Source organism: Leopardus geoffroyi, chromosome E2 (genome assembly GCF_018350155.1).
Source record: "Leopardus geoffroyi isolate Oge1 chromosome E2, O.geoffroyi_Oge1_pat1.0, whole genome shotgun sequence".
Taxonomy (NCBI): Eukaryota; Metazoa; Chordata; class Mammalia; order Carnivora; family Felidae; genus Leopardus; species Leopardus geoffroyi.
This window is the reverse complement of record NC_059335.1, coordinates 7,109,578-7,132,532: the sequence shown is the minus strand read 5'-3', so window position 1 is coordinate 7,132,532 and position 22,955 is coordinate 7,109,578. Positions and strand designations below refer to the sequence as shown.

The 22,955-nt window shown below is 59.7% G+C and overlaps 1 protein-coding gene across 1 annotated transcript; it reads left to right on the top strand.

Moving 5' to 3' along the window:
- Positions 1–6,100: 6,100 nt before the first annotated feature.
- On the top strand, positions 6,101–22,356 carry IGLON5 (IgLON family member 5). The gene is made up of 8 exons (XM_045441656.1): positions 6,101–6,376; positions 14,058–14,136; positions 15,214–15,446; positions 16,837–16,956; positions 18,378–18,512; positions 18,677–18,797; positions 19,321–19,475; positions 20,732–22,356. Exons 1-8 carry the CDS (start codon positions 6,298–6,300, stop codon positions 20,818–20,820), a joined length of 1,011 nt encoding a protein of 336 aa, XP_045297612.1. The 5' UTR covers positions 6,101–6,297; the 3' UTR covers positions 20,821–22,356.
- The last annotated feature ends 599 nt before the right edge of the window (positions 22,357–22,955 follow it).

Genomic DNA, 22,955 nt, shown 5'->3' with positions numbered 1-22,955 from the left:
ACAGAGCCTGCTTGGGATCCTCGTCTCCCTCTCTCTCTGCCCTTCCCCCGCTCAGGGTCTTTCTCAAAATAAATTTAAAAACGTTTGAAAAGTGTATTGAGAGCCTGCTATGTGTAAGGGACTGGGGACGTGGTGCTGAATGAGACAGAGATGGTCCCTTGGGGGCTCCCTTGGGGAGCTTAGAGCCTGATAAGGGAGAAAGACTGGGCAAGGTAAGCAGACTAGAATGAGTAAGCAGGATGCATGACAGGTAAAGGGAGATAGGGAAAACAGTGGGTGTCCCTGCTTGGCCAAGGGTGGCCGTGGAAGGCCTCTCAGAGGAGGTGAAGATCTTGGAAGAAGGGAATCCAGGCAGAGAACAGAGGTGAGCAAAGGCCTGGGGGCTGAGTGCCTGGTGTGTCTGCAGAGAGGAAAAAGCCAATGCAAGAATTCTCCCGGGGGGGGGGGGGGCGGGGGTGCTGTGCCTGGGTGGCTCAGTGTGGGTTAAGCATCCCACTCTTGATTTCAGCTCAGGTCATAATCTCATGATTCATGGGTTCAAGCCCCACATCGGGCTCTGTGCTGACAGCGTGGAGCCTACTTGGGATTCTTTCTCTCCCTCTCTCTCTGCCGTCCCCCCCTTGTGCACTCTCTCTCTCTCTCAAAATAAACTTAAAAAAAATCTCCAGAAGGATGCTGCAGTTCCCTCAGGACCCAACCAAGAGCCCCTTGCAAACCCACAAACACAAGGCGTGGGCCCCTTCCAAGACCACACACTTTTATTTTAACTTCCAAATTTGGGGTTTCATGAATTACTCATTTTCAAAGAGGTTTTGCAGGAGCAAGTTACAAAGGGGAACAGAACGAAAAAGCAAGACCCTGGCCTCATCCCAGTCCCCAGAGACAACCCGTTGCCCCCGGTGCCTGTGTTTCCCCCCACTGCTGAGAAGCAGTGCTGTGGCCCCCAGGGGCTACCAGACAGGAACCAAGGAAGGCTGCTAGCAGGCAGGGAAGACAGCATTCTCTGGCCACCCACCCTCCGGCGTTCAGCCTGTGCCCCTCTCTGGCCAAACCCGCCTTGAGGTCAAAGGGCAGGGGAGCTTGCTGATGTGGTCAGTAGAGGTCAGCCTCCCAGGCATGGACCAGGGGCGTGGAGGATAGAGGGGACATGTAGCGTGAGGCCGAGTAATGGCCCCCAAAGATACCAGATCCTAATCCCTGGAACCCATGGACGCTACTCTACGAAGGAAAAATGGTCTTTTCAGATGTGATTGAATGAAGGATCCTGAGGGGATTATCCTGGATGATCCAAGCGGGCCCTAAATACAATCACAGGTACCCTTACGTGAGGGGCGGAGCTTGGAGCCACACAGCCACAAGCCAAGGAACGTGCAGGTGGCGACCAGAAGCTGACAGAGGCAGGGGACAGATTCTCCCCTACCCAACCCCAGAAGCCTCCGGAGGGAGTATGGCCCTGTCGACATCTTGATTTTGGCCCCGGGGGGACATCAGCGTCGGACTGCTGGTCTCCAAAACCGGGAGGGAACAGCGTGTGTGATTCTAAGCTTCCACGTTTTTGGCAATTTGTTCCAGCAGCCCTAGGGAGCCCTGGCGGATGGGGAAGGCATGGAGACATTATTCTTACCCTCAGTGTTTTGGATGACACCACTAAGGCACAGAAACTGTAAAGTCAGTGGTCCGACTGAGCATCTTCTTTTCTAATTTGAACAGGGAAATTTTAATATAAGGAGTTATTAACTATAACAGGTAATCATCTCTAAAGGGGTAAAGGAATACTGTGGGACTCAGGGAGGAAGCCGGAGGAAGGAATGAGCCTGGAAAGGGCCCTCCCCGCCAAGGCTGGAGTTGAGCCCACGCTGCAAGAGATGTGGGTGTGGACCCTTGGACTGCGGGGAAGTTGGCTGGCTTGCCCAGACCGGAGCTGGTCCACAGATACCGAGTAAGCAGAGAACACCCCACCCAAGGGCCAGCGGGTGAAGCTGGGAAGCCAGCTTCTAGGACACACTGGGAAGCCATCAACTTGATGAGACGCCATCGCCGTGGGCACCCCCGAAACCTGATGGAGGTGAGCGCCACTGAATGCACCCCACACGTGTCACTGGTGACCACGCGGTAAGAGCAAGAAGAAGCCCAAGGAAAAATCAGAACAAGGCAGAAGCCCTGTTCCTCCTGCAGTGTCCCTCAGTTTCCCTCTACTGACAAAGCTTAGCAACCTGCTTACTGCAAAGGGGGAATGTTTAAAGGTTCCAGCTCTATTTTTGCAGAACAGGTAATAAAGGATGGCTTTGGAGCATAGAGGCAATAGCCAAGTGGTATGATTATGCATTCATTCTGTCAGGTCTGGGAGGAGGGGGGTATTCTTTTTACGCGATTGGCAGATTTCCTTGTGTGTGTGTGTGTGTGTGTGTGTCAAGTGCTTGTTCGAGTCTTTTTGCCAATTTTTTAAAATGTTTATTTAGTTTGAGAGAGAGATGGGGAGGGGCAGAGAGACGGAGAGAAAGAATCCCAAGCAGGGTCCGTGCCACCAGCCCAGAGCCCGACGGGGGGCTCAACTCAAGACCTGTGAGATCATGACCTGAGCAGAAATCAAGAGTCAGACGCTTAACTGACTGAGTCACCCAGGAGCCCCGTTCCTGCCAATTTTAAAAAATGAGTTGTCTCTTGTTGATTTGTAGTGGCTCTTTACATATTCTGGCTACCAGTTCATTGTCAGATACACATATGACAAAGATCTTCAGCCGTGTCTAAGGCTTTGGGAAATTTTGTCGCTTCTCTGTGTCTCTGTTTCCTCATCTGTGAAATAGAGATAAAGACAAGACACACCTCATAAGGATGTCGTGAGGCTTCAAGGAGATAATGTCGGAAAAGTGCTCAGAAAGATGCCCGCATGTGGTAAGTACTCGTGTTGTCATCAGGCCTGGCATCGGCCAATCCGGGAAGAGGGAGCTCCTTGGATGGTCCTGAATTCAGGGGGAGCAATAAATGGTCTTTTGCCAGGGTCGACAACGATTTTGTACAGAGGTGCCCTGGGACAATGGCCCTCCAAAAAGAAAGTTCTGCTCTGCGGTGTTTGCTAATTGCCATGGTGTAAATACTCCCTTCGTGGCCACTTTGAAACTAACGTGGTTTCATATCCGGCTTGCAGAAGCAGACAACAAGACCCTCCCTAGCCAAGATACGTTGGGGGGGGGGGGGGGGCAGGGCGGCGGAGAGGAGTGACTGAGATAAACAAGGGAACACGTGAAATAAAAGAATCGTGAAATAAAAGAATCCCAAGAGCTACAGAGACAACCGGGGAGCTGTGGTGTTAGGAGGGGGATTACTTTGGCTTCTCAAATGTGACATCTGATCAGAAACAGTCTAGTGCCAACCTGGTGGGAAGAGCATTTCAGCAGAGGGAACAGCCGATGCAAAGTCCTGAGGCCACAGCAAGTTTGGCTTGAGGAACAGAATGAGGGCCGCGGCAGCCGGAGCTGAAGTGAATGTTTGAGGCCGGCAGCGGCATCAGTGTGCTGGCTTGTGTGCTTAGTGGTTTTTGATCTGAAGGTGGAGACAAAGGTAGACCAGGGCACCGCTGTGGTCAGAGCAGTGCTGGGGTGGGGGTGGGGGGTGGCAGCTCTAACTGGGGAGAGTACTGAGGACAGGGACAGGGAGGAGGGGACAGAGTAGAAACCGTTTTAAAGGCAAAACCAGAGGCTCTTGCAGAAAGACTGGGTGTGGGGGCAGGAAGGGATGATAGATGTGCTTGTGAAGTAAAACAGCCCCTGTGGGGTGACTTAGAAACTCCTGACTCCAAATGTCACAGACTGGGAGGCTGAGACTTCCCTTGCTTCAGAGGCCTGTGGCGGAGGGGTGGGGGGAGGGCGGATGGGGACAAGCAAGCCTCTCCTGGTGGGCCCAGGGAGAGAGGACCCGAGAGGGAGGACAGTACTTAGGAAGTGAGTATATGGTGGGACCAGGAGGAAAGAACTAATCACACGTAGTTGGGACACACCGAGGTTCTGGGAAGAGAAGGGACTCATCTAAGGTCACACAGCCAAGTAAGTGAAAGAATGGGGAGTCTAGAGCTTCTGCACCTAAGCCCTAAGCCCTGGGTTACCATCTCCTCCCCACTCGCATGATCAGGTCCTGGTCCCGCCCCATTCCCCCTAGTATCCTGAGGATGAGGACTGGAGTGAAGAGAAAAAGGAAATTTCACCCCAAAGGCAGTGTTATTCGTGAAATAAGAGGAACTGGGATCCTGGACTCCTGCGTCTGAGGGAGGAAGGTCCTGGGGGCAGGACTCTAAGGTCTGAGGGAGGAGGGGGCTGGGGGCAGGACTCCTGGGTCTGAGGGAGGAGGGGCTGTGGGCTTGGACCCCTGGGTCTGAGGGAGGAGGGGGCTAGGGGCCCCGGACTCCTAAGACTAAGGGAGGAGGGGGCTGGGGGCAGGACTCTTGGGTCTGAGGGAGGAGGGGCTGGGGGTCAGGACTCCAGGGTCTGAGGGAGGAGGGGGCTGGGGGCCTGTACTCCTGGGTCTGAGGGAGGAGGGGGCTGGGGGCAGAACTCCAGGATCTGAGGCAGGAGGGGGCTGGGACAGGACCCTTGGGTCTGAGGGAGGAGGGGCTGGGAGCAGGACTTCTGGGTCTGAGGGAGGAAGGGGCTGGGGGCAGGACTCCTGGGTCTGAGGAAGGAGGGGGCTGAGGGCCTGGACCCCTGGGTCTGGGGGAGGGGCTGGGGGCCAGGACTCCTGGGTCTGAGGGAGGAGGGGCTGGGAGTCTGGACTCCAAGGTCTGAGGGAGGAGGGGGCTGGGAGCAGGACTCCTGGGTCTGAGGGAGGAGGGGGCTGGGGGCAGGACTCCTGGGTCTGAGGGAGGAGGGGGCTGGGAGCAGGACTCTGGGTCTGAGGGAGGAGGGGGCTGGGGGCAGGACTCCAGGGTCTGAGGGAGGAGGGGGCTGGGGGCAGGACTCCAGGATCTGAGGCAGGAGGGGGCTGGGACAGGACCCTTCGGTCTGAGGGAGGAGGGGCTGGGAGCAGGACTTCTGGGTCTGAGGGAGGAGGGGGTTGAGGGCCTGGACCCCTGGGTCTGGGGGAGGGGCTGGGGGCCAGGACTCCTGGGTCTGAGGGAGGAGGGGCTGGGGGCTTGGACTCCTGGTCTGAGGGAGGAGGGGCTAGGAGTCTGGACTCCAAGGTCTGAGGGAGGAGGGGGCTGGGGATAGGACTCCAGGGTCTGAGGGAGGAGGGAGCTGGGAGCAGGACTCCAGGGTCTGAGGGAGGAGGGGGCTGGGAGCAGGACTCCTGGGTCCGAGGGAGGAGGGGGCTGGGGCAGGACTCCAGGGTCTGAGGGAGGAGGGGACTGGGGCAGGACTCCAGGGTCTGAGGGAGGAGGGGACTGGGGCAGGACTCCTGGGTCTGAGGGAGGAGGGGGCTGGGAGCAGGACTCCAGGGTCTGAGGGGGGAGGGGACTGGGGCAGGACTCCTGGGTCTGAGGGAGGAGGGGACTGGGGCAGGACTCCTGGGTCTGAGGGAGGAGGGGGCTGGGGGCAGGACTCCTGGGTCTGAGGGAGGAGGGGGCTGGGGGCAGGACTCCTGGGTCTGAGGGAGGAGGCGGCTGGGGGCAGGACTCCTGGGTCTGAGGGAGGAGGGGGCTGGGGCAGGACTCCTGGGTCTGAGGGAGGAGGCGGCTGGGGGCAGGACTCCTGGGTCTGAGAGAGGAGGGGGCTGGGGCAGGACTCCTGGGTCTGAGGGAGGAGGGGGCTGGGGGCAGGACTCCTGGGTCTGAGGGAGGAGGGGGCTGGGGGCAGGACTCCTGGGTCTGAGAGAGGAGGGGGCTGGGAGCAGGACTCCAGGGTCTGAGGGAGGAGGGGGCTGGGGCAGGACTCCAGGGTCTGAGGGATGATGATATTGAGCCCCGAAGCAGAAGGGAGGTGGGCTCAGGAAGTGTCCCCGACCCGGGGTTCTGGGGATCCGAGGTGGGAAGACGTGGGGACGCCCCGGGCGGGAGGGGGTAGGGGCCGGGCCGCAGTAACAAAGGCCTCTCCCTCCAACAAGCAACCCCCCCTCGGCCCCGCCTCCCCGGCCCCCCGCCTCCCCTGATTGGTCGGCCTTCCTGCCCGTCAGCGCCGCCCCCCTCCCCGGGTCTGCAGCAGCTCCGGCCGCCTCGTCGCGCCCCCCCAGCCCCCTCCCCCCGCCCCCGCCGCCCCCCGGGCCGGTGCAGCCGCAGGCGGGGTCCCCCTCCCCCTCCCCCTCTCCCCCCGGCCTCGCGCGCCCCGGACCGGCCCCCCCTTTCCCCTCCCCCTTCGCGCCGCCGCTGCCGCGATGCCCCCCCCTGCGCCCGGGGCCCGGCTCCGGCTTCTCGCCGCCGCCGCCCTGGCCGGCCTGGCCGTCATCAGCCGAGGTACCGCAGCGTCGGGGGCGGGGGGCTCGGCCGGGACGCCGGGGTCCCGAGAGGGGATTGGGGGTGGGGGGGGGCCGCCTCCCGGGCGAGGAAGGGGAGGGCCCCGGACGCCGAGGTCTGGGCCCGGGGGCGGGGGCTGCACCCCCTGGCCGGGAAGGGGGTCTCGGACGTCTGGATTCGTGCCCGGGGGCAGGGTTCCGCGTCCCGGGGGCTCGAGCCTGGGCCTAGGGGCGGAGGTCGGCTTCTCCCGGCCGGCGAGAGAGGGGTCGCGGACACCTGATCCCGGCCTGGGGGCGGGAGTCTGCGGCTCCCTACCAGGGAGGGGGGATCAAACGCTAAAGTAAGGGTCCCTGGGCAGGCTCTCTGAACTGAGCTGGGGTGCGGAGGGGAAGTGAGATGCCCCGTCGGGGGTCTTAGTCTCTGAGTGAAGACGGTCCCTGAGGGGGGTCCTGGCCTGAGGTCTGGGGTAGGCGGTTCTGGGCAAGGGTGGGGGGATGGTGCCTTCCCAGGGTCTGTAAGCGAAGGCGGCAGGGGTGTCCGCAGAGCTCCACCCCAGGGCCAGGAGAAGAACGGGGGCTCTGGTCTCCCAGCTGGGTCATCTAGGTTGGGAGAAAGTGTTGGTGTTTGGAAGGTTGCAGTTACGTGGGAGAAAGGAGCTGGTGATCCAGGAAGTTGGGGACCCCGGCTGGGGACTCAGATGTGGGGAAGCCCCTGCTGGGTGGCAGGGTTCAGAGGCTGGACTGAGAATGGGAGAGGCAGATGGAGAAGCAAGGGAAGGGAAGGGTTAACATGGGGTCAAAGGGTTAATCTCAGTCCTGGTGGTGCAGGAGGAGGGGGCTGGGGGCTGTTTGTGTGGAATGGGGAAGGGTGACCCGGCCATCTCTGGATAGCAGGTGTGCAGCTGGACTTTGTGTGTCCCCCTTGGGCCAGCAGCCCAGAGATGGTCCGGGAGGTGCCCCCTGAGGACAGGCGAGAGAGCAAAGAGGCAGGAGGCAGGCACCAGGGTTAATTCGGTGCTTCTGGAGGCTTCCCCCAGGCCCTGCCCCGAACCGAGGATCACAGAGTCTGGGACACAATCGGGGACAACATAGAGTCCTCAACAGTCTCAGGGAGGCAGCCACTCTCAGCCTTCCACCCACACACAGCGGGTCACGCACAGACACATAAACACCCGTCACCGAGTCTGACCCAGAGCCGCACCCGCAGACACCCACGGTCTCACAAACATGGCCCCGTGGGTTCAGGACGCCTGTTTCCGCACTCGGGACCCCCAGCCCCCCGGGCCTCAGCTGGCTGGAGCCTCAGTGGGTCTGAGGTCGGAGCGTTCCTCCAGCCTGACCTGTCTGAATCACCGTCTGACTCTGACTGCCTGTCTGCCTCTCTGTCTCTGACTCTCTCTAGGTCATTTCCAGAGGCTCCCTAGCTCTGGGGGACATCCCATTTGTCTCTTTCTCGGGGCCTCTGTCTCTCCATCCCTGCCGGTCTCGGCACAATTTGACATCTGTCCCTCCCTGCCTGGAGAACCGTTTCTCCTTGTCACACACGCGTGTCCCTGTCTCTTCCTAGCCCCCCTCACGTGCACCTTGGTCCGACCGTGTGCCTTTCGCTTCTGGGAATTCACGTCCCCACTGGCACCTCTCATTTTTGTCCTTGTCCTCCCCTTGCCTCTTGCCTTCTGCTTCTCCTTCCCCCACTCCTCATACCCTGTACCCTCATGACTCCCTTCCTCCCCCCCCCTTCCCTTTCCCACCCCCTCTTTTCCTTTGATCTCAAGATAACTTCCCATTTTCCACTCTGAGTCTTGCAGATCCCAGAAATCACTGTTGTACGCACATCCTGGGCTGGGAGCTTCTTGGAGCCAGGAGGCGGTCTGTGACCTAGGTCAAGTCCTTTCCCACTCCTGGGCCTTGGGGTCCCCGGGGGAGATCTGGGGACAACAGGGGACGGGGCGGGGGAATGCGGGCTGAGACAGAACCAGGTGGCAGCCAGACGGCCCCACCCACTGTCATTTGGGGCGCTCTGAGAAAAAGCCTGGGTCCATGTCTACAAAACTGCATCTTCTCTCCTCTTTGATTCATTTGCTGGTTTCCAAATTCCGGAAGGAATGCCTGCAAGGGAGCAATCCACCACGAGTCTGTAAATCCACCTTGGCCCCGCCCCGCCCCTCCCAAAACGCACACTCCACCCTCCGGAGAGAGCCGGTCCCGGCTCTCCCCCTCGCTCGTGCGAAGTCAGACACGCAGAGTTGCACTTATACGCAAGGTACTGGTTTGTTTGTGGATGTCTCTCCCGAGATAGAAACAAAATAAGCCCATTTCTCTGCCACTGGCTTTTTTCCATTTAACCTTAGTTCCCTGGCATCCATAGATAGCATTCTGTTTTCCATTTCTTTCCTAAATGCTTTATGCCAACACACACACTCACACCCACGCTGACACACCCACACCCACACATATGTATTCACCTCCAGAGATGGTGCAGGCGGTTCCTTTGCTTCCTGGCCGGCTGGCGTGGGGTATTAGGTGGCGTGGGGCCAGCGGGATGAGGCGTGCCAGCCACTGTCCACGGGGCCCTCCGGACCCCCGGTCTGTCTGGACTGGATATTTGACAAATATTTACTGAGCTCAAAGTCTCCTTTCTGGGCACTGGGGATCTATCTATACGTACACAGCAGTGAGCAAGCCAGACGAACTCAAGGAGCTCTCAAGGAGCTTCCATCCCAGTGGGACGGAGAGAGATCAAACCCTCAAAACAAGCACGGAAGGCAACAGGTCATTTCAGAGAGTGACGGGTAGCCTAAAACAGTAAGACTGACTCGGGACGCGCTGCGCATGTGGTCTCTGGTGGTTGAGGAAGCCCTCTCTGAGCCGCTGGGAGGGGAGTTTGGACTAAAAGGAGAGCAGTCAGCCTTTCGAAGATCCCCAGGGAACAGTGGAAGCAAAGGTCCTGAGGTGGGAACCAGCAGCAAGGAGCAGCCAACACGTTGTGGAAAGTTCCAGGGCTCTTGGCTCAGCGTCCAGACTCCGGGAGTCCGGGGCATCGGTGCTGGGAAGGCCTCTACACTTCAAGCTCAGCTCAGAGGAAGAGGGGGTCTTCTCACCGGCTCTTCCCTGCCAGAGCCACACCCCTCCCAACACCCCCACCCCCACCCCTCCCTCGGGCCAGCCTCCCCTCTGCCACAGCTCCCAGAGTGACCTTTGCAAAGTCACACACGCTTGCGGGCCTTGGCTTCCTGTCGGGGGAATCCAAGCATCCCCCCATTGGAGGGTCCCAGCTTCACTTATGTCCCTTTGAGGGGTGGCCCAGGGCCCTCCATCTTGTTAGAAACCTCCTTCTCTCTTAAGGAGAGGAAACTCACCTAGCCGTGACCTTCATCACTTGATCAGTCAAGCCCTCATACCTGCTCCCTGGCCAGCTACTAGTCCAGACTGGCAGAGACCCGAGTGGTCCTTCTGGTCACCACCGGCCCCACCCCCAGGACAGGCTGGCCCCTGCCGCCTCATCACCCCAACAGCCGGCACACCTATAGCTGTTGGCTAGCATCTAACCAGTAGGCTCTGCGTTGAACCTGTTGCTTGGGTGACCTCCTTTCATCCTCACCACCACAACTCGGGGGTGGGAACCCTGAGTCCCAGGGACCTGAAAGTAATTTGTGCAACCAAACGGCAGAGCTGGGACTCGAACCCCGAGCAGCCGGGTTCTCCAGTCTGTTCTTTCAGCGGCCTGGCCATGCTGGCGTGGTGGTGTGAGAGCAGATGCTGACAGGGTACCTGTATACCAGTCGCCGACTCGGGGGTGCTGGGCGTAGAGCGACCTACACCCTGCCCTCACCCCCACCCCCACCCCCAAGGGACTGACACCGAACCAGGGATAGCAATAGATGTTTCCTAAAAAAGAAGGTACTGTTAGGAGCAGCTCGCATTTATTGGGCCCTTTCTGCATGCTAAGCGCTGAGTTAAACGTTTTTCTTGCATGTTCCCATGAAATCCCTCACAAAACCCTCAGAGGGAAGAGCTGCTCTTTTCCCCCTTTTCAGAGATGAGGAAACTGAGGCTCAGACTGCCCGGGGGTCCCCCGGCCAGGAAACGGTGGCGCAGACATTTGAGCTCGTGGCACGGATTCCTCGGGGCTTTCTTATCCAGCCTCTCAAGACCGGTCATTCTCCCTACAAACACGTCCCTGCTCTGAGCTAAGCCCAGCTCTGGGGGACACAGCCAAGAATTGGGCCCCCTGGGGAACACCTGGTCAGGTGGGGGGGGGGGGCGCCCTTGAACACTGCCCCAGCCGAGTCAGAGAGGATCCAGTAGAGAGTGGAGACACTCTCGGTCTTGAACAGTCAGGGAGGTCCTCCCGGAGGAGGGGGCATTTGAGTTTGGGTCTTGAAGAAGGAGTAGGAGTTCAAGAGCTGGAGACACATGTTGTAGGTATCTCTTGACATTCATCCTTCCAGTAAGTATTTCCCAAGGCCTTCCAGGGTCAGGCCCTGTGCTGGGAGATGCTGAGGGTACATACAGACCTGAGTCAGACCCAGGCTCTGCCCTCGAGAAACTTCTAGTCTGATCGGGGAAACCGACACAGATGGTCACCACAGTGTGTGATATGAGCTCTAAGGGAGGTAGTCCAGGCATTGTGGGAAGACAGACCAGGCTTGGAGGGGTAGGGAGGGCCCCCCAGAATTGAGAGAGAGTTTTCCAAGCAGAATTCCTACCGAGTGGATCTCACGTGCACCAGCTTGCTTATACATTAAACATCTCGCGAGGCCTCCTATGGGCCAGGCCCAGAGCCAGCAATGCTGGAACCCTGGAGGTGGGTCAGACACAGGCCCCACCCGGAGGGGCTGCCATCTGGTGAGGGAAGCAGGCTCAGACAGGATCCAGGGTGATCAGGACCGAGAGAGAGGCAGGAGCCGTGCTCAGCGACCAACTGGGTGTGAAATGACTATTCCCACCCCCACCTCCACTTACTAAAGCCCAGAAAAGGGAAGAGACTTGCCCAAGGTCACACAGCAGGGAGGGGGTTCCTGATCCTGGAGTCTGGGAATTGTGTGAGACAGATTCACGGACCCAAGACATCCAGCTTTATAGACACGGGGACCAGGAATCCAAGACCCGCCTGAGACGTGGAGTCCTTCATCACGAAGTCTCCTGGGACTGCCCTCGGCTGAGCCTGGAGCTGGGTGTGCCGGGGACACAGATGGTCTGAGCCAGGCTCTGGCTGGGAGGAGCAGGTTGGGGAGGCAGCTGAGTCTGATCCAAGGTGCCCTGGGAGCGGGGCAGGAGCTCATCCCGGCACATATGGGCTGTGTCTCCTAGGAGAGGCCTCATTATTCCAGACCCCTGGAGAAGGAGAAACATTTTGCCATAAACGGTGGCACGATGAAGAGAAAGGTGGGGAACGCAGAGCTGGGCCACACATGCACGAGGGGAGACAAAGCAGGAGAAGCGACCCCAGGGCCCCGGATCCAGGTTGCAGGGGCTGGGCCTTTGTCCTGGAGGCAGCAGGGAGCCACGGGAGGGGCCCCGGGCAGCTCTGAGGGTCGGGGATTTCCCTCTGGAAGGAGTGTGTGCCTGTGTCTGTCAGGACATATGATTAAGGTCCTGCCTGCCTGTGTCTGTGGGCCTAGCTCCTCTGGGTGGCTCCTGGCTGTGGTCAGGGGCTCAGCCCAGGAGCCCTCAGTTCCCAGGGGACCTGGGACAGTTCCGTCCTCACCCCTAAGCCCACGTTTCTCCTGTAACCTTGGACAGTGGCTGTCACAGGGGGAGGAGGGGGGATTTTTGCCTTCTAAGGGGCATCCGGTGATACCTGAGGCATGTGTGGTTGTCACCGCTGTGAAGAGGGGGGAAGCTACTGTCATCTGGTGGGTAGAGGCCAGGGATGCTGCTGAACATCCCGGCACTGCGCAGTCCCCACGGGGAAGAATTGTCCGGCCCCGGCTTGGGAGTGTATGAGCAGGAGTGTGACCAATCCTCTGTGTGTGTGTGTGTGTGTGTGTGTGTGTGATCCGATCGTAGGTGACAGCGTGACTGTGTGAGCCCGATTCTTGGCCCAGGGCAGCCCCTTTGTGTTGCGAGGCTGTGGCCGTGTAACTGTCTCATTGCACACCGTAGCTTTCTGCACGACTTTCCAGAGGGCAGGGGCGTGGGCTGCTGAGCATGGCCCTCAGGCTGGCAGTGTCAGTGTGACTGATTAGGCCGGCATGGGGGGGCGGGTGAGAGAGAGAAAGAGAGAGAGGTGGCCCGCTGGATGGGGCTGTAACCGCTCGTGCGTAGACTGCACCTGCGTGGGGGGGGGCTGTTGGCATCAGCACGATTGTGTGGGTCTGGTTGTGTGTGGTGGGGTGACCTTGGGCTGGCCGCGTGTCCTAACCCTCTGAGCAGGCCCCATCGCCGTTCCTGTGTCAGAGTGCGGGACCGTTTCCCCCTCCGGCCCTGGCACCGTGTGCCTTCCCCGGGCCCTGGTGCTGTGTCTGTCCCTGTGTGCGTCCGTCCCCTGGCCGTCTCCTGCTGTCACCAGGGCCGTGTGGCAGCGTCCACCGCACGCAGCTCGGGGAGTGACTCTGGCCGGGCTAAGGGGCTGCAGGGTCCACCCCAAACCCCACGACCCGGGGAGCCCACCGCACTGGCTCTGCCCCAACCCGGTCCTGAGGGGCTGCTGATGGAGAGGGCCCCCGGGAGTCATTGGGGACGGCACGGGCAATTAATTCATTAGATTAATTAGCTCCTCATGCCAGGGCGGGGGCAGGGCGGCCCCGTTGCGAGGCCCTCCTTCCCCAGGCGTCCAAGGTCATCCGGCCTCCTCTCCCCCGCCTGATGCCGTCTCCAGCCGCCGCCTCCGAATGCCCAGCCCCCACTCCCTGGCCCCAGTCCAGCCCGCTGGCCACGGTCCACAGAGAGATGAATGGGTGGGGGTTGGGGCTGTGCCCGGGCGACGGTGCCCATGAGCGGCGCTGGGGGGGGGGGGGGGGGCGGTGCGGGCAGGCGTGGGCGGGCGGGCCCCTGCAAGTGTGCCCCGTGGCCACGGGCAGGCGGGCGTGTCTGCAGGCGCGTGTGTCTGCCGAGGTCTGCGTGTGGCTGTACACGGTGCCCAGGGGGTGTATTTGTGCGTCTGTGATAGATGTGCGTCAAGTGGATATACGCGTGCGTCTGTGTCTGCGTTTACGCGTCTGGGTGTCTGCATCCGCATGTGTGGGTGGCTCTGTGTGTGTTTCCGTGTCTTTCTGAATTTGTGTGCCTACGCGCGAGCACGTGAACGTGTCTGAACATGTGTGCGTGCGCCCAGGTACACGGCTGGCTGTGTATCTGCACGTGTGTGTCTGTGCATATACATTTAGGTACTTGTGAGTCTGTGCATGTGTATGTATGTGTCTGCGTGCAGTATCTGTGAGTGTGTGTGTGCGTATATCCACACGTGTTTCTGCGCTGTCACCGGGGTGCTGTCTTAGTATCTGGAGGCGTGTAGGTCTGTGTGTCCAGGTCCGTCTGGATCAGCGTGGGCTTATGGGAAGGAACACGTTGCATGTGCTTGCTCTGCGCGCGTCTGCCGTGCGTCTGGGGAAACACCGAAGGATGCGTGTGCCCGCGGGGTTGGGAGATGCCTGTGTGGGCCAGGGCACGTGCGTGTGTGTGCACATGTGTACGGTCCCCACTGAGCTGCCGAGCCGAACTGGTCCTCCCGTCTGCAGGGCTGCTGTCCCAGAGCCTGGAGTTCAGCTCTCCCGCGGACAACTACACGGTGTGCGAAGGCGACAACGCCACCCTCAGGTACCTCCCCCCCCACCCCCCATCTCGGGGACTCAGAAGATCACCCAGTCCGACTCTTCACCTTCCTTAGGGGAAGCCAGTCCTCACCTGCAGAAGCAGCCTGGTCCCTGTCACTCAGGAGAGGTGGTGAGGGGCACGGACTCTGGGCCTGGCTTCCTGTCTGGGCCTCCGTGTCCCCATCTGCCAAATGGGTAGAGGAATGATAACCACTGTAGAGGCTGTTGTGGAGATTCAAGGTTTTGCACACACTCTCTGAGTTTAGAAAGCAAGGCACATTGTGACTGCTTAGCAAATGAGAGCCAGCCTTATTTCCCCCCGGATCAATGCTGCTCCCCACACTGGGTCTGCCCCCCTCTCCGGGCCTCTGTCCCCTTCTCTGGATCTCTGCCTCCCTCTCTCTGGATCTCTCTGTCCGCCCCCCCCCGGGTCTCTTTCCCTTCTCCCCGGGTCCTTGTCCCCCTCCCCCTGGATCTCTGTCCCCCTCCTTCTGGATCTCTGTCCCCCTCCCTCTGGATCTCTGTCCCCCTCCTTCTGGACCCCTGTCCCCATTCTCTGGGTCTCTGTACCCCCCCCCCCGGGTCTCTGTCAACTCTCCTCAGGTCCCTGTCCCCCTCCCTCTGGATCTCTGTCCCCACTCTCTGGGTCTCTGTCCCCCAACCCCGGGTCTCTTTCCCCTCTCCTCAGGTCCCTGTCCCCTTCCCTCTGGATCTCTGTCCCCTTCCCTCTGGATCTCTGTCCCCCCTCTCTGGGTCCCTGTGCCTCATCTCTCTGCATTTCCGTCTCTCTCTCTCCCAGAGTGCCCCAGATACTTTTCCAGTTTCTAGCACCCAACAATCACTCAGTAACCATCAGCTACCATCTCATTGTGCACTTGGGCTCACACTTTCCCTCTCTGAGGCTCAGTTTACCCACCTGGAAAGTGGGCACCGTCACCTCGGCCTCACGGGACTTCAGTCGGAACTGACCGTGCAGGAGGCCTTCCTCCCCCCACCTCCGAGCCCCCACGACGGTAGAACCTGGGGGGGAGCAGGCTGGGGTGGGGGAGACAAAAACCGTTCTCCCGTGTCCTCCCTGAAGCTGCTTCATCGACGAGCACGTGACCCGCGTGGCCTGGCTGAACCGCTCCAACATCCTGTACGCTGGCAATGACCGCTGGACCAGTGACCCGCGGGTGCGGCTGCTCATCAACACGCCCGAGGAGTTCTCCATTCTCATCACCCAGGTGGGGCTCGGCGACGAGGGCCTCTACACCTGCTCCTTCCAGACCCGCCACCAGCCATACACCACTCAGGTCTACCTCATCGTCCATGGTGAGCCCTCAGCGGGGCCCTGGGTGGCGGAGAGGGTGGAGGGCACCGGGGGGGGGGGGGGGGGACTGTCCGTATCCTCGCCAAGTGCCCGCTCCCCGACCCTGGGGACACGTGGTGTGCGAGGCGGACACACCCCCTCCCCTCGCAGATTTCAGCCGAGCAGAAGGAGGGACAGGCACCCGGGAAGTGACCCTTCAGCATGACAGCTGCTAGGACAGGAGAGCTACAGGGGTGAGGGGGTGCTCCGAGGAAGATCGCGGTCATTCGCTCAGCTCTGTTGGTTGAGCGCCTGCCACGTGAAGGCACTGCTCCAGGCCCTGGGGCTCGAGGGGGCAGCAGACAGAGAGAGTAACGGGACAGAGCTCAGGGGGCTGCCCCACGTGGCACCAGAAATGGTCTGGAGGGCCGGGGGCCGGTGGACAGACAGGAACCCAGAGATGCAGACAGCCCAACAGGGCCACGACGAGGCCCGACTCAGGAGCCAGACCACCCCCCCCTGCTGAGGGACCCTGAGCATCCGAGGAGGCCTCGGACTCGCCATCTGCAGAGCGGGGAGGACTGTCACACGTCAAGCCCAAGACTTCGTCAACTGGAAGGGGCAGCTTCATTTTACGCTCTGCCAGAAAAGACAGAGAGAAAGCACCCCGTCATTTAAACGCCGGCCTCTCATGTGGTCTGATTGGAGCCACGTTCAAATGGCTGGAAGAAATAGCCGTACATGTTCGAACTGCCGACCCTGGCAATCTCTGGGGCACCTGGGCAGCTCAGTCGGTTAAGCGTCCGACTCTCGATTTCTGCTCCGGTCACGATCTCACGGTTCATGGGATCGAGCCCCACGTTGGGCTCTGTGCTGACACTGCACAGCCTGCTTGGGATTCTCTCTCCCTCTCTCTCTCTCTCTCTCTAAATAAATAAATAAGTAAACTTTTTTTTTTCTTTTAAATAGCAACATTAACCTCAGAGGGTGGTAGGGTAGTGAAGGTTTAATGAGCTAACTTTTGTACAACATTTAGAACGGGGTTACCACGCTGGAAGCACCATATGAGTATTTGTTATATCAACTAATTGTTTAAAGTAAGAATAATAACAATTAATAAATAAACGTAGACAGAGATAAGGGAGAAAGTCAAACCAGAGGGCAGAGGAACCAAGTTAGGAGGAAGGTAGAGAGAGAGAGACAGAGACTGAGAAAGAACGAGAAAGGCAGAGATCAGGAGTTAGACAAGGAGCCAGGCCCAGAGGCAGAGGAGAAACACAGAGGAATTCTTACAGAAAGAGGGAATATTGGCTGGACTCCTGGGTCTGAGGGAGGAGGGGCTGGGGGTCCGGACTCCTGGGCCCTGGAAGGCCGTATTCACCCTCTCTCGACCTCTCCCCTCCCGGCCTGCAGTCCCCGCCCGCATCGTGAACATCTCCTCGCCCGTGACGGTGAACGAGGGAGGCAACGTGAACCTGCTTTGCCTGGCCGTGGGACGGCCGGAGCCCACAGTGACCTGGAGGCAGCTCCGAGGTGAGGACCCCTCCCCTGACCCAAAGCCCCTTTCCCCACTCCACAGTCTGGGCCCCTCGATTCCCCATATCCCTAGCTAGACTCCCGGACTCCTCCTTTCCCCCTTCCCTGGTCCCCCTAACCTTTGTCATGGTTTGATTCCCTCACCCCAACCTGATCCCATTATTTTATCAACAGCCCCCAGAGCCTTAGAGCCTTCACCACCTGCCGTCCCAGGCCTGGGCCATTTCCTCTAAATCACCTGCTAGATTCCAGCCTGCCCCCTGTCCCCACCGCTAGGATCCCTGGTCTCCCCCCAGCAGCTCACATAATTCTGGGTTCTGAATCCCTACCACTAACCCTGAGTCAAGCTATGGCCAGTGGCCCCTATCCCTATTCCCATCTCCTGGTCACCTCACTACATCTCGCTGGCTTCTCTAGCCCCTCAGTTCTCAAAGTTTGGTCCCCAGACCAGCAACAGCAGCATCACCAGGGAGCTTGCCAGAAACACACATCCTGGACCCATCCCAGACCTAATGAATGGGAACCCCACCTCAGCCCACCTGATCCCCAGCTCCCCGCCCATACCACCACCAGTCCGTTTTAACAAGCCCTTGGGATGATTCTGGTGATCGAGCCGAGAACCACTGCTCTAGACTACCCCCAAACATAGCAGCAAGGTACCGGAACCTGAGATTCCAGATCGCCAGATCTCTCTCACCACCGTTTTCACCTGGATCTCCACCACCATTCCCCAGATCCCTAGATCCTCATTGACTGGGTCTTTGGAGACCAATGGTGCTTATCCCTCAGCCCAATAACTAGGTGTCAGACCCTGGATCCTTTCCCGCTGGGTCATCTGAGCCCCACAAGCCTGGGCTTGAGATCCTGGCTTCCTGGATGCCCTTAGTCCAAAATGTCTTCTGAGCCCAGTGATGTGTCATTAGACCCCAAATACCCGGATTGCTGATCCCAATCACTAGATCCTGATTCACTGAACCCAAGAACTAGCTCCCAGAACTCTGGATCTGCCCCCACCTTCCACCCTCACCCCTGCCTTGGGTCCGTATTATCTGGAGCTTTCCGAGCACCAAGGTCCTGGGACTGTCCCCACTGGGTGCTCTCAGCCTCATGATCTGAATCATGAGCTCCCAGATCCCTGGATCCTCCCATGCACCCCCCCAACCCTAGGACCCTCCCCGTTGGGTTCTAGTTACTAAGCCCCACACCCTCATTCCCTGCCAGACCCCTAGCAAGAGATCCCAGGCTGCTGATTCACGCCCCACCCCAAACCTCCCGCAAACCCTTCCTGGCTCCCACTGACCCGGGCACTCCAGGCCCTGCGGTGCCTGCCCCGCTGATGTGTGTCCTGTTGTGCCCGTGTTGTCCCGTGTTAAGTGTTTGTGTCCGGCCCCGCCCCCACCCCTTCCCTCCCCGCACAGACGGCTTCACCTCAGAGGGCGAGATCCTGGAGATTTCGGACATCCAGCGGGGCCAGGCCGGCGAATATGAGTGCGTGACTCACAACGGCGTCAACTCTGCGCCAGACAGCCGCCGCGTGCTGGTCACGGTCAACTGTGAGCCCCTTGGCACTGGGCACGAAAGGGGGGCAGGCCCTGGGTCCCTGGGGAGGGGGAAGGGGCGTGCGGGACTCCCGGGAAGGAGGGAGGAGGGGGAGGGGGATGGAACCCCCGAGTCCCCACCTGGCCAGGAGAATTGGCTCACTCTCACCCCTCGCCAGATCCTCCGACCATCACGGACGTGACCAGCGCCCGCACAGCCCTGGGCCGGGCCGCGCTCCTGCGCTGCGAAGCTATGGCGGTGCCCCCCGCGGACTTCCAGTGGTACAAGGATGACAGACTGTGAGGACAGCACTGGGTCCGGCCCGGGTGGGGGTGGGGAGGTGGCTGAGCCCTAGGTCTCGAGAACTGGGGGCGTCCGGCTTCTGGGGGATGGGGCCCAGCTTCTAGCGAGACTTGCTGAAAACTTGGGTGTCACAATGATGAGCGTTGGAGCCTGGTCTCAGGCTGTTCAGGGAGAAGTTCAGGGGTCGATGCTGAGGCTGTGGCGGGGAAGCTTCAGAGGACCATCGGGGCTGGGGTCCAGCAGAATCTGGGAGCCCGTAGAGATTGGCGGCCCACGCCAGGAGAGTCCAGTGTCCCTGAGGGGCCCCTAGGGGTGCCTGGAGAGAGGGGTGTCAGTGCGAATGGCCCAGAGATCCATAGGGGGCTAGAGCCTGAGGCTAGGGGCCTCTGGGGTAGGGGGCAGAATACGGGGTCTCTGGGAAATCAGGGAGCCTGAGAGCTGCGTGCAGTGGGATCTGCGCCCTGAGGGGGTCCCAGGCCAGGGTTCCAAGGCCCGGTCCCTGACCCGGGTCCCCGGCAGGCTGATCAGCGGCACAGCCGAGGGCCTGAAGGTGCAGACGGAGCGCACCCGCTCGATGCTTCTCTTCGCCAACGTGAGCGCCCGGCATTACGGCAACTACACGTGTCGCGCCGCCAACCGGCTCGGAGCGTCCAGCGCTTCTATGAGGCTCCTGCGTGAGTCCGAGAGGGAGGGGCGGGGCCGGGGCGAGGGGGCGGGGATCGGCGGGAGGGCGGGGCCGGGGTCGGCGAGGGGCGGGGCCGGGACTGTCCCCCAGACCGACCGCCAACTTAGGAAAGAGGTCGACCCTGAGACGCAAGCAAGGCGACTGAGCAAGAAACCCATTCCCTCAATGAATGTCGATTCACTGAGTGCCCGCTAAGGGGAGGGCTTTCGGCGCTGGGGACACAGCCGTGCCCAAAGGAGACAAGGTCTGGGGACTCGCAGAGCTTATGGCCTAGTAGTAGTAGAAAGGCAGTAAATAAGTAGACACTTAAATAAAATAAAAAGCAAACAAAAACGTACATAAAGAAGCACCAAAAAAAAAAAAAATGGATATCGATAAGGGTGACGGAGAAAATAAATAAGGATTGGGAATGGCAGCGTTAGATAAGCTCATCATCAGAAGTTTCCTAGAGAGCATAACATTTGAACGGAGACCTGAATGGTAAGAAGCAGCCAGCCCGGCCAAGATCTGCGGGAAGAGCTTTGCAGGCAGAGGGGACAGTATATGGAAGGGCAGTGATCACGTGGAGGCTGAGACGAAAGAGGAAGGGAGGGGCAGAGTCTCATGGGCCATGGAAAGGATTTTGGATTTTATTCTACTGCAGAGTGAGGCCACCAGAGGCTATTAAGCAAGGGAATGACCTAGTGGTTGGTGCTTCAAAAGAGAAATCACTTTGACTGCTATTTAAAGAATGGCCTGTGGGGGGGGGGGGTGCAAAATGGAGGCAGGGGGCCCAGCGCTGTGGCACAAAGTCTCTATGCCGGAGACGTCTTGAAGGTGGAGGAAGAAGGAAGTAGGGTCGAGGAGATCACAGGTTTCCGCTTGAGCACCTGGGTGGATGGGCGTGTAGTAGTAAAGTATTGAAGGGGAGAGATGCTGGGACGGGTGCAGTAGCCAGTCTCGGGGAGGAAAGTCAAGAGGACCATTTTGGACGTGCCGACTGCAAGACCCTTGGTGGCCATACTGGATAGACCGAAACTGTAAGACGGAGAGACCGACGTGGAGAGAGCCCCGGGCTGGGGCGGTGAAAAAAAACATCTGGGAAAGACGGAAAAAGAGAGAGGGACTGAGTGGCAGACAGAAACAAGTGTCGCTAAGTGTCTTAGCGTCTCTGCCCCCAGAGACAGGGCAGACACAAGGCACCGGGAAACACACATGGGGTCTCCCCTTCCCAGGCCACCCCCGTGACCCTCTGTCTTTCCCCAGGCCCAGGATCCCTGGAGAACTCAGCCCCGAGGCCCCCGGGGCCCCTGACCCTCCTCTCCGCCCTGGGCTGGCTGTGGTGGAGGATGTAGGAAGAACCCAGCGCAGCTCGCCTCCCCCCTGCGAGGGGCCTGAGGCGGAGAGTGAGAGAAAAAGGGAGAGCCAGCGCCGTGGGTCTCGAGGGGGCGGAAGAGCTCTCTGTCACCGAGGAGGAAGAAGAGAGGAGGAGAAGCAGGAGGAGGAGGAGGAGGAGGAGGAAAGCTCTTTAGAGAACCCATCACTGTGAGGGATAACGCAAAATTATGCATCTTTCTACAGCCATTTTCGCCACCGTTCACGTGTCCGATTGCGACCCACCCCCGGCCACCCCACACCCCTCTCTTAGCTCAGGCTGTCAACTGGATCGTGTGTGTGTAGTGGGTGTGTGTGAGCATGAGCCTGCACGTGTGTGTATGTGTGGGGGGAGGGGCTCAGCAATCTTCCCTCCCCTAACACCCCCATGCCCGCTGCCCCCCAGTGCTGCTGCCTCTCTCCTCTGGCTGGAGGTAGGTATGTGGGCTTCGCGGCTGGAGCTGTGAGGGGAGGTTTTCCAGGCCCCCTGCTTCCCCAGTGTATGCACGCACCCCACCCCTTCCCCTCCCTGTTAAAAGGGCGTCTCCTGGGCAGGTTGGGGGTGGGGAGGGGTGTCACGCTTGCCTGTCAAGCTATCATTCGGCCTCTGTGAGCAGGTGAGCCATCTCCATCTTGGCCCGGGGCCTCATTGCTGTCAACCACCAGCTGCCTGGAGCCAGAGGCCCCATCGCTGGCTCAGCAGCCTGAGACCTTCCCACTTTCCCTGCCCCCCACCCCGACTTTCTGGCCCCCTCTGGGCCAATCGGTGCTTCCATCCAACTGTCAGACCGGTGCCTGTGGCCACCTGTCTGTCTCAGTGCTTTGCCCTCCCCGACCCCCGACTCCCCTTGGCCGCCCGCAGCACCAACCAGCTGCCCTCAGTGCCCCCGCAGCTTCCCACGGGTGTGGGCTTGCTGGTCCCCCACTCCCCCACTCCCTGGCCTCTCTCCCAAAGGCTGACCTGACCGCCCTCACACACACTCACATAGACACACACACACATACCAGCGACCGTGGCCAGCAATAGGCCCCCCCCCCGGCTCCGGCTGCACTGCAGCTGGTGACCGGCTGTGTTCCCCCCAAGGGTGGGCAACTTGTCAGGAGGGCGTGCTGAGAGTCTGTAACCCCAGCTCTGAGGTGGGAAGACACGATCTTGGCACACATCACACAAAGTGGGGGAGAGAGGCGTCACACAGGCATCCCCAGTCCAGTCCAAGATGTCAAGTCTCCAACTCCGACTCCTGGGGGACCCGCTGGAAACACTCGCCCCAAACCACACTACCCAGAGCTTGGTGGAGGGGGGAGCTCAGAGCAGGGGCAGGGGGGCAAGGGGCAGTGACTGTACCTCAGACGGGGGCGTGGGCCCCATCCCACATTGTCTTCCATTCCCAGGGTCCAGGGGATGGGGAGGGGAGGGGGAGGGATGCAAGGGAGGGGGCGGGGGGGCCCTGGGGGCCGTGTGTTCCGATTCATGGGGAGTGTTGAGACCACCACACCAATAAACGCCTTTTTCCAAAGTCTCTGCCTGCAAGTATCCGTGTCATTAAGGATTTGAGTGAGTGGAGGGCAAAGGGTCATGGTCATTGGTGGTGCCTCTCCAGCATCATTTCTGCCTTCTCTCTCTTTGGTAGATTTTGATTGGCTTCAGCCCCTCGGCTAATGAGTTCCAGAGCTGTATGGATTCACAAGATGCTATTCCACTGGATAACGTAGCTCAATGGTGTGAGGTGTATCTAGATGAGTTGCTTTTCTCCATTACATGGGAGATCTTGGGTCTGTGGGGACAGCAATGGTGGGGAAGATAGCACGTAGAGCCTGAGAATGATCCAAACACTGAAATACAGAGTGGCGGGGGGAGGGGGAGCGAGCTAAAGAAACTGAGTCCGCGATGCCATCATTGGAGTAGCTGGATCAAAATTTACCTGATGCCCACTTTCACTTCCATAAGCAACACAGCCCCCTGTATGTAGAAGCCAACGTGTGTTAGGTTCCTCACTCTAGTGATTAAAAAGGAAATGAAAGCTCTGATACAGAAATGATATCAAGGATCCCGGTACCCAGGACCCCAGGCTTCACCTTTCCAAAAAGATCTAAGAGCTCTATTTCCCAAAGGCCT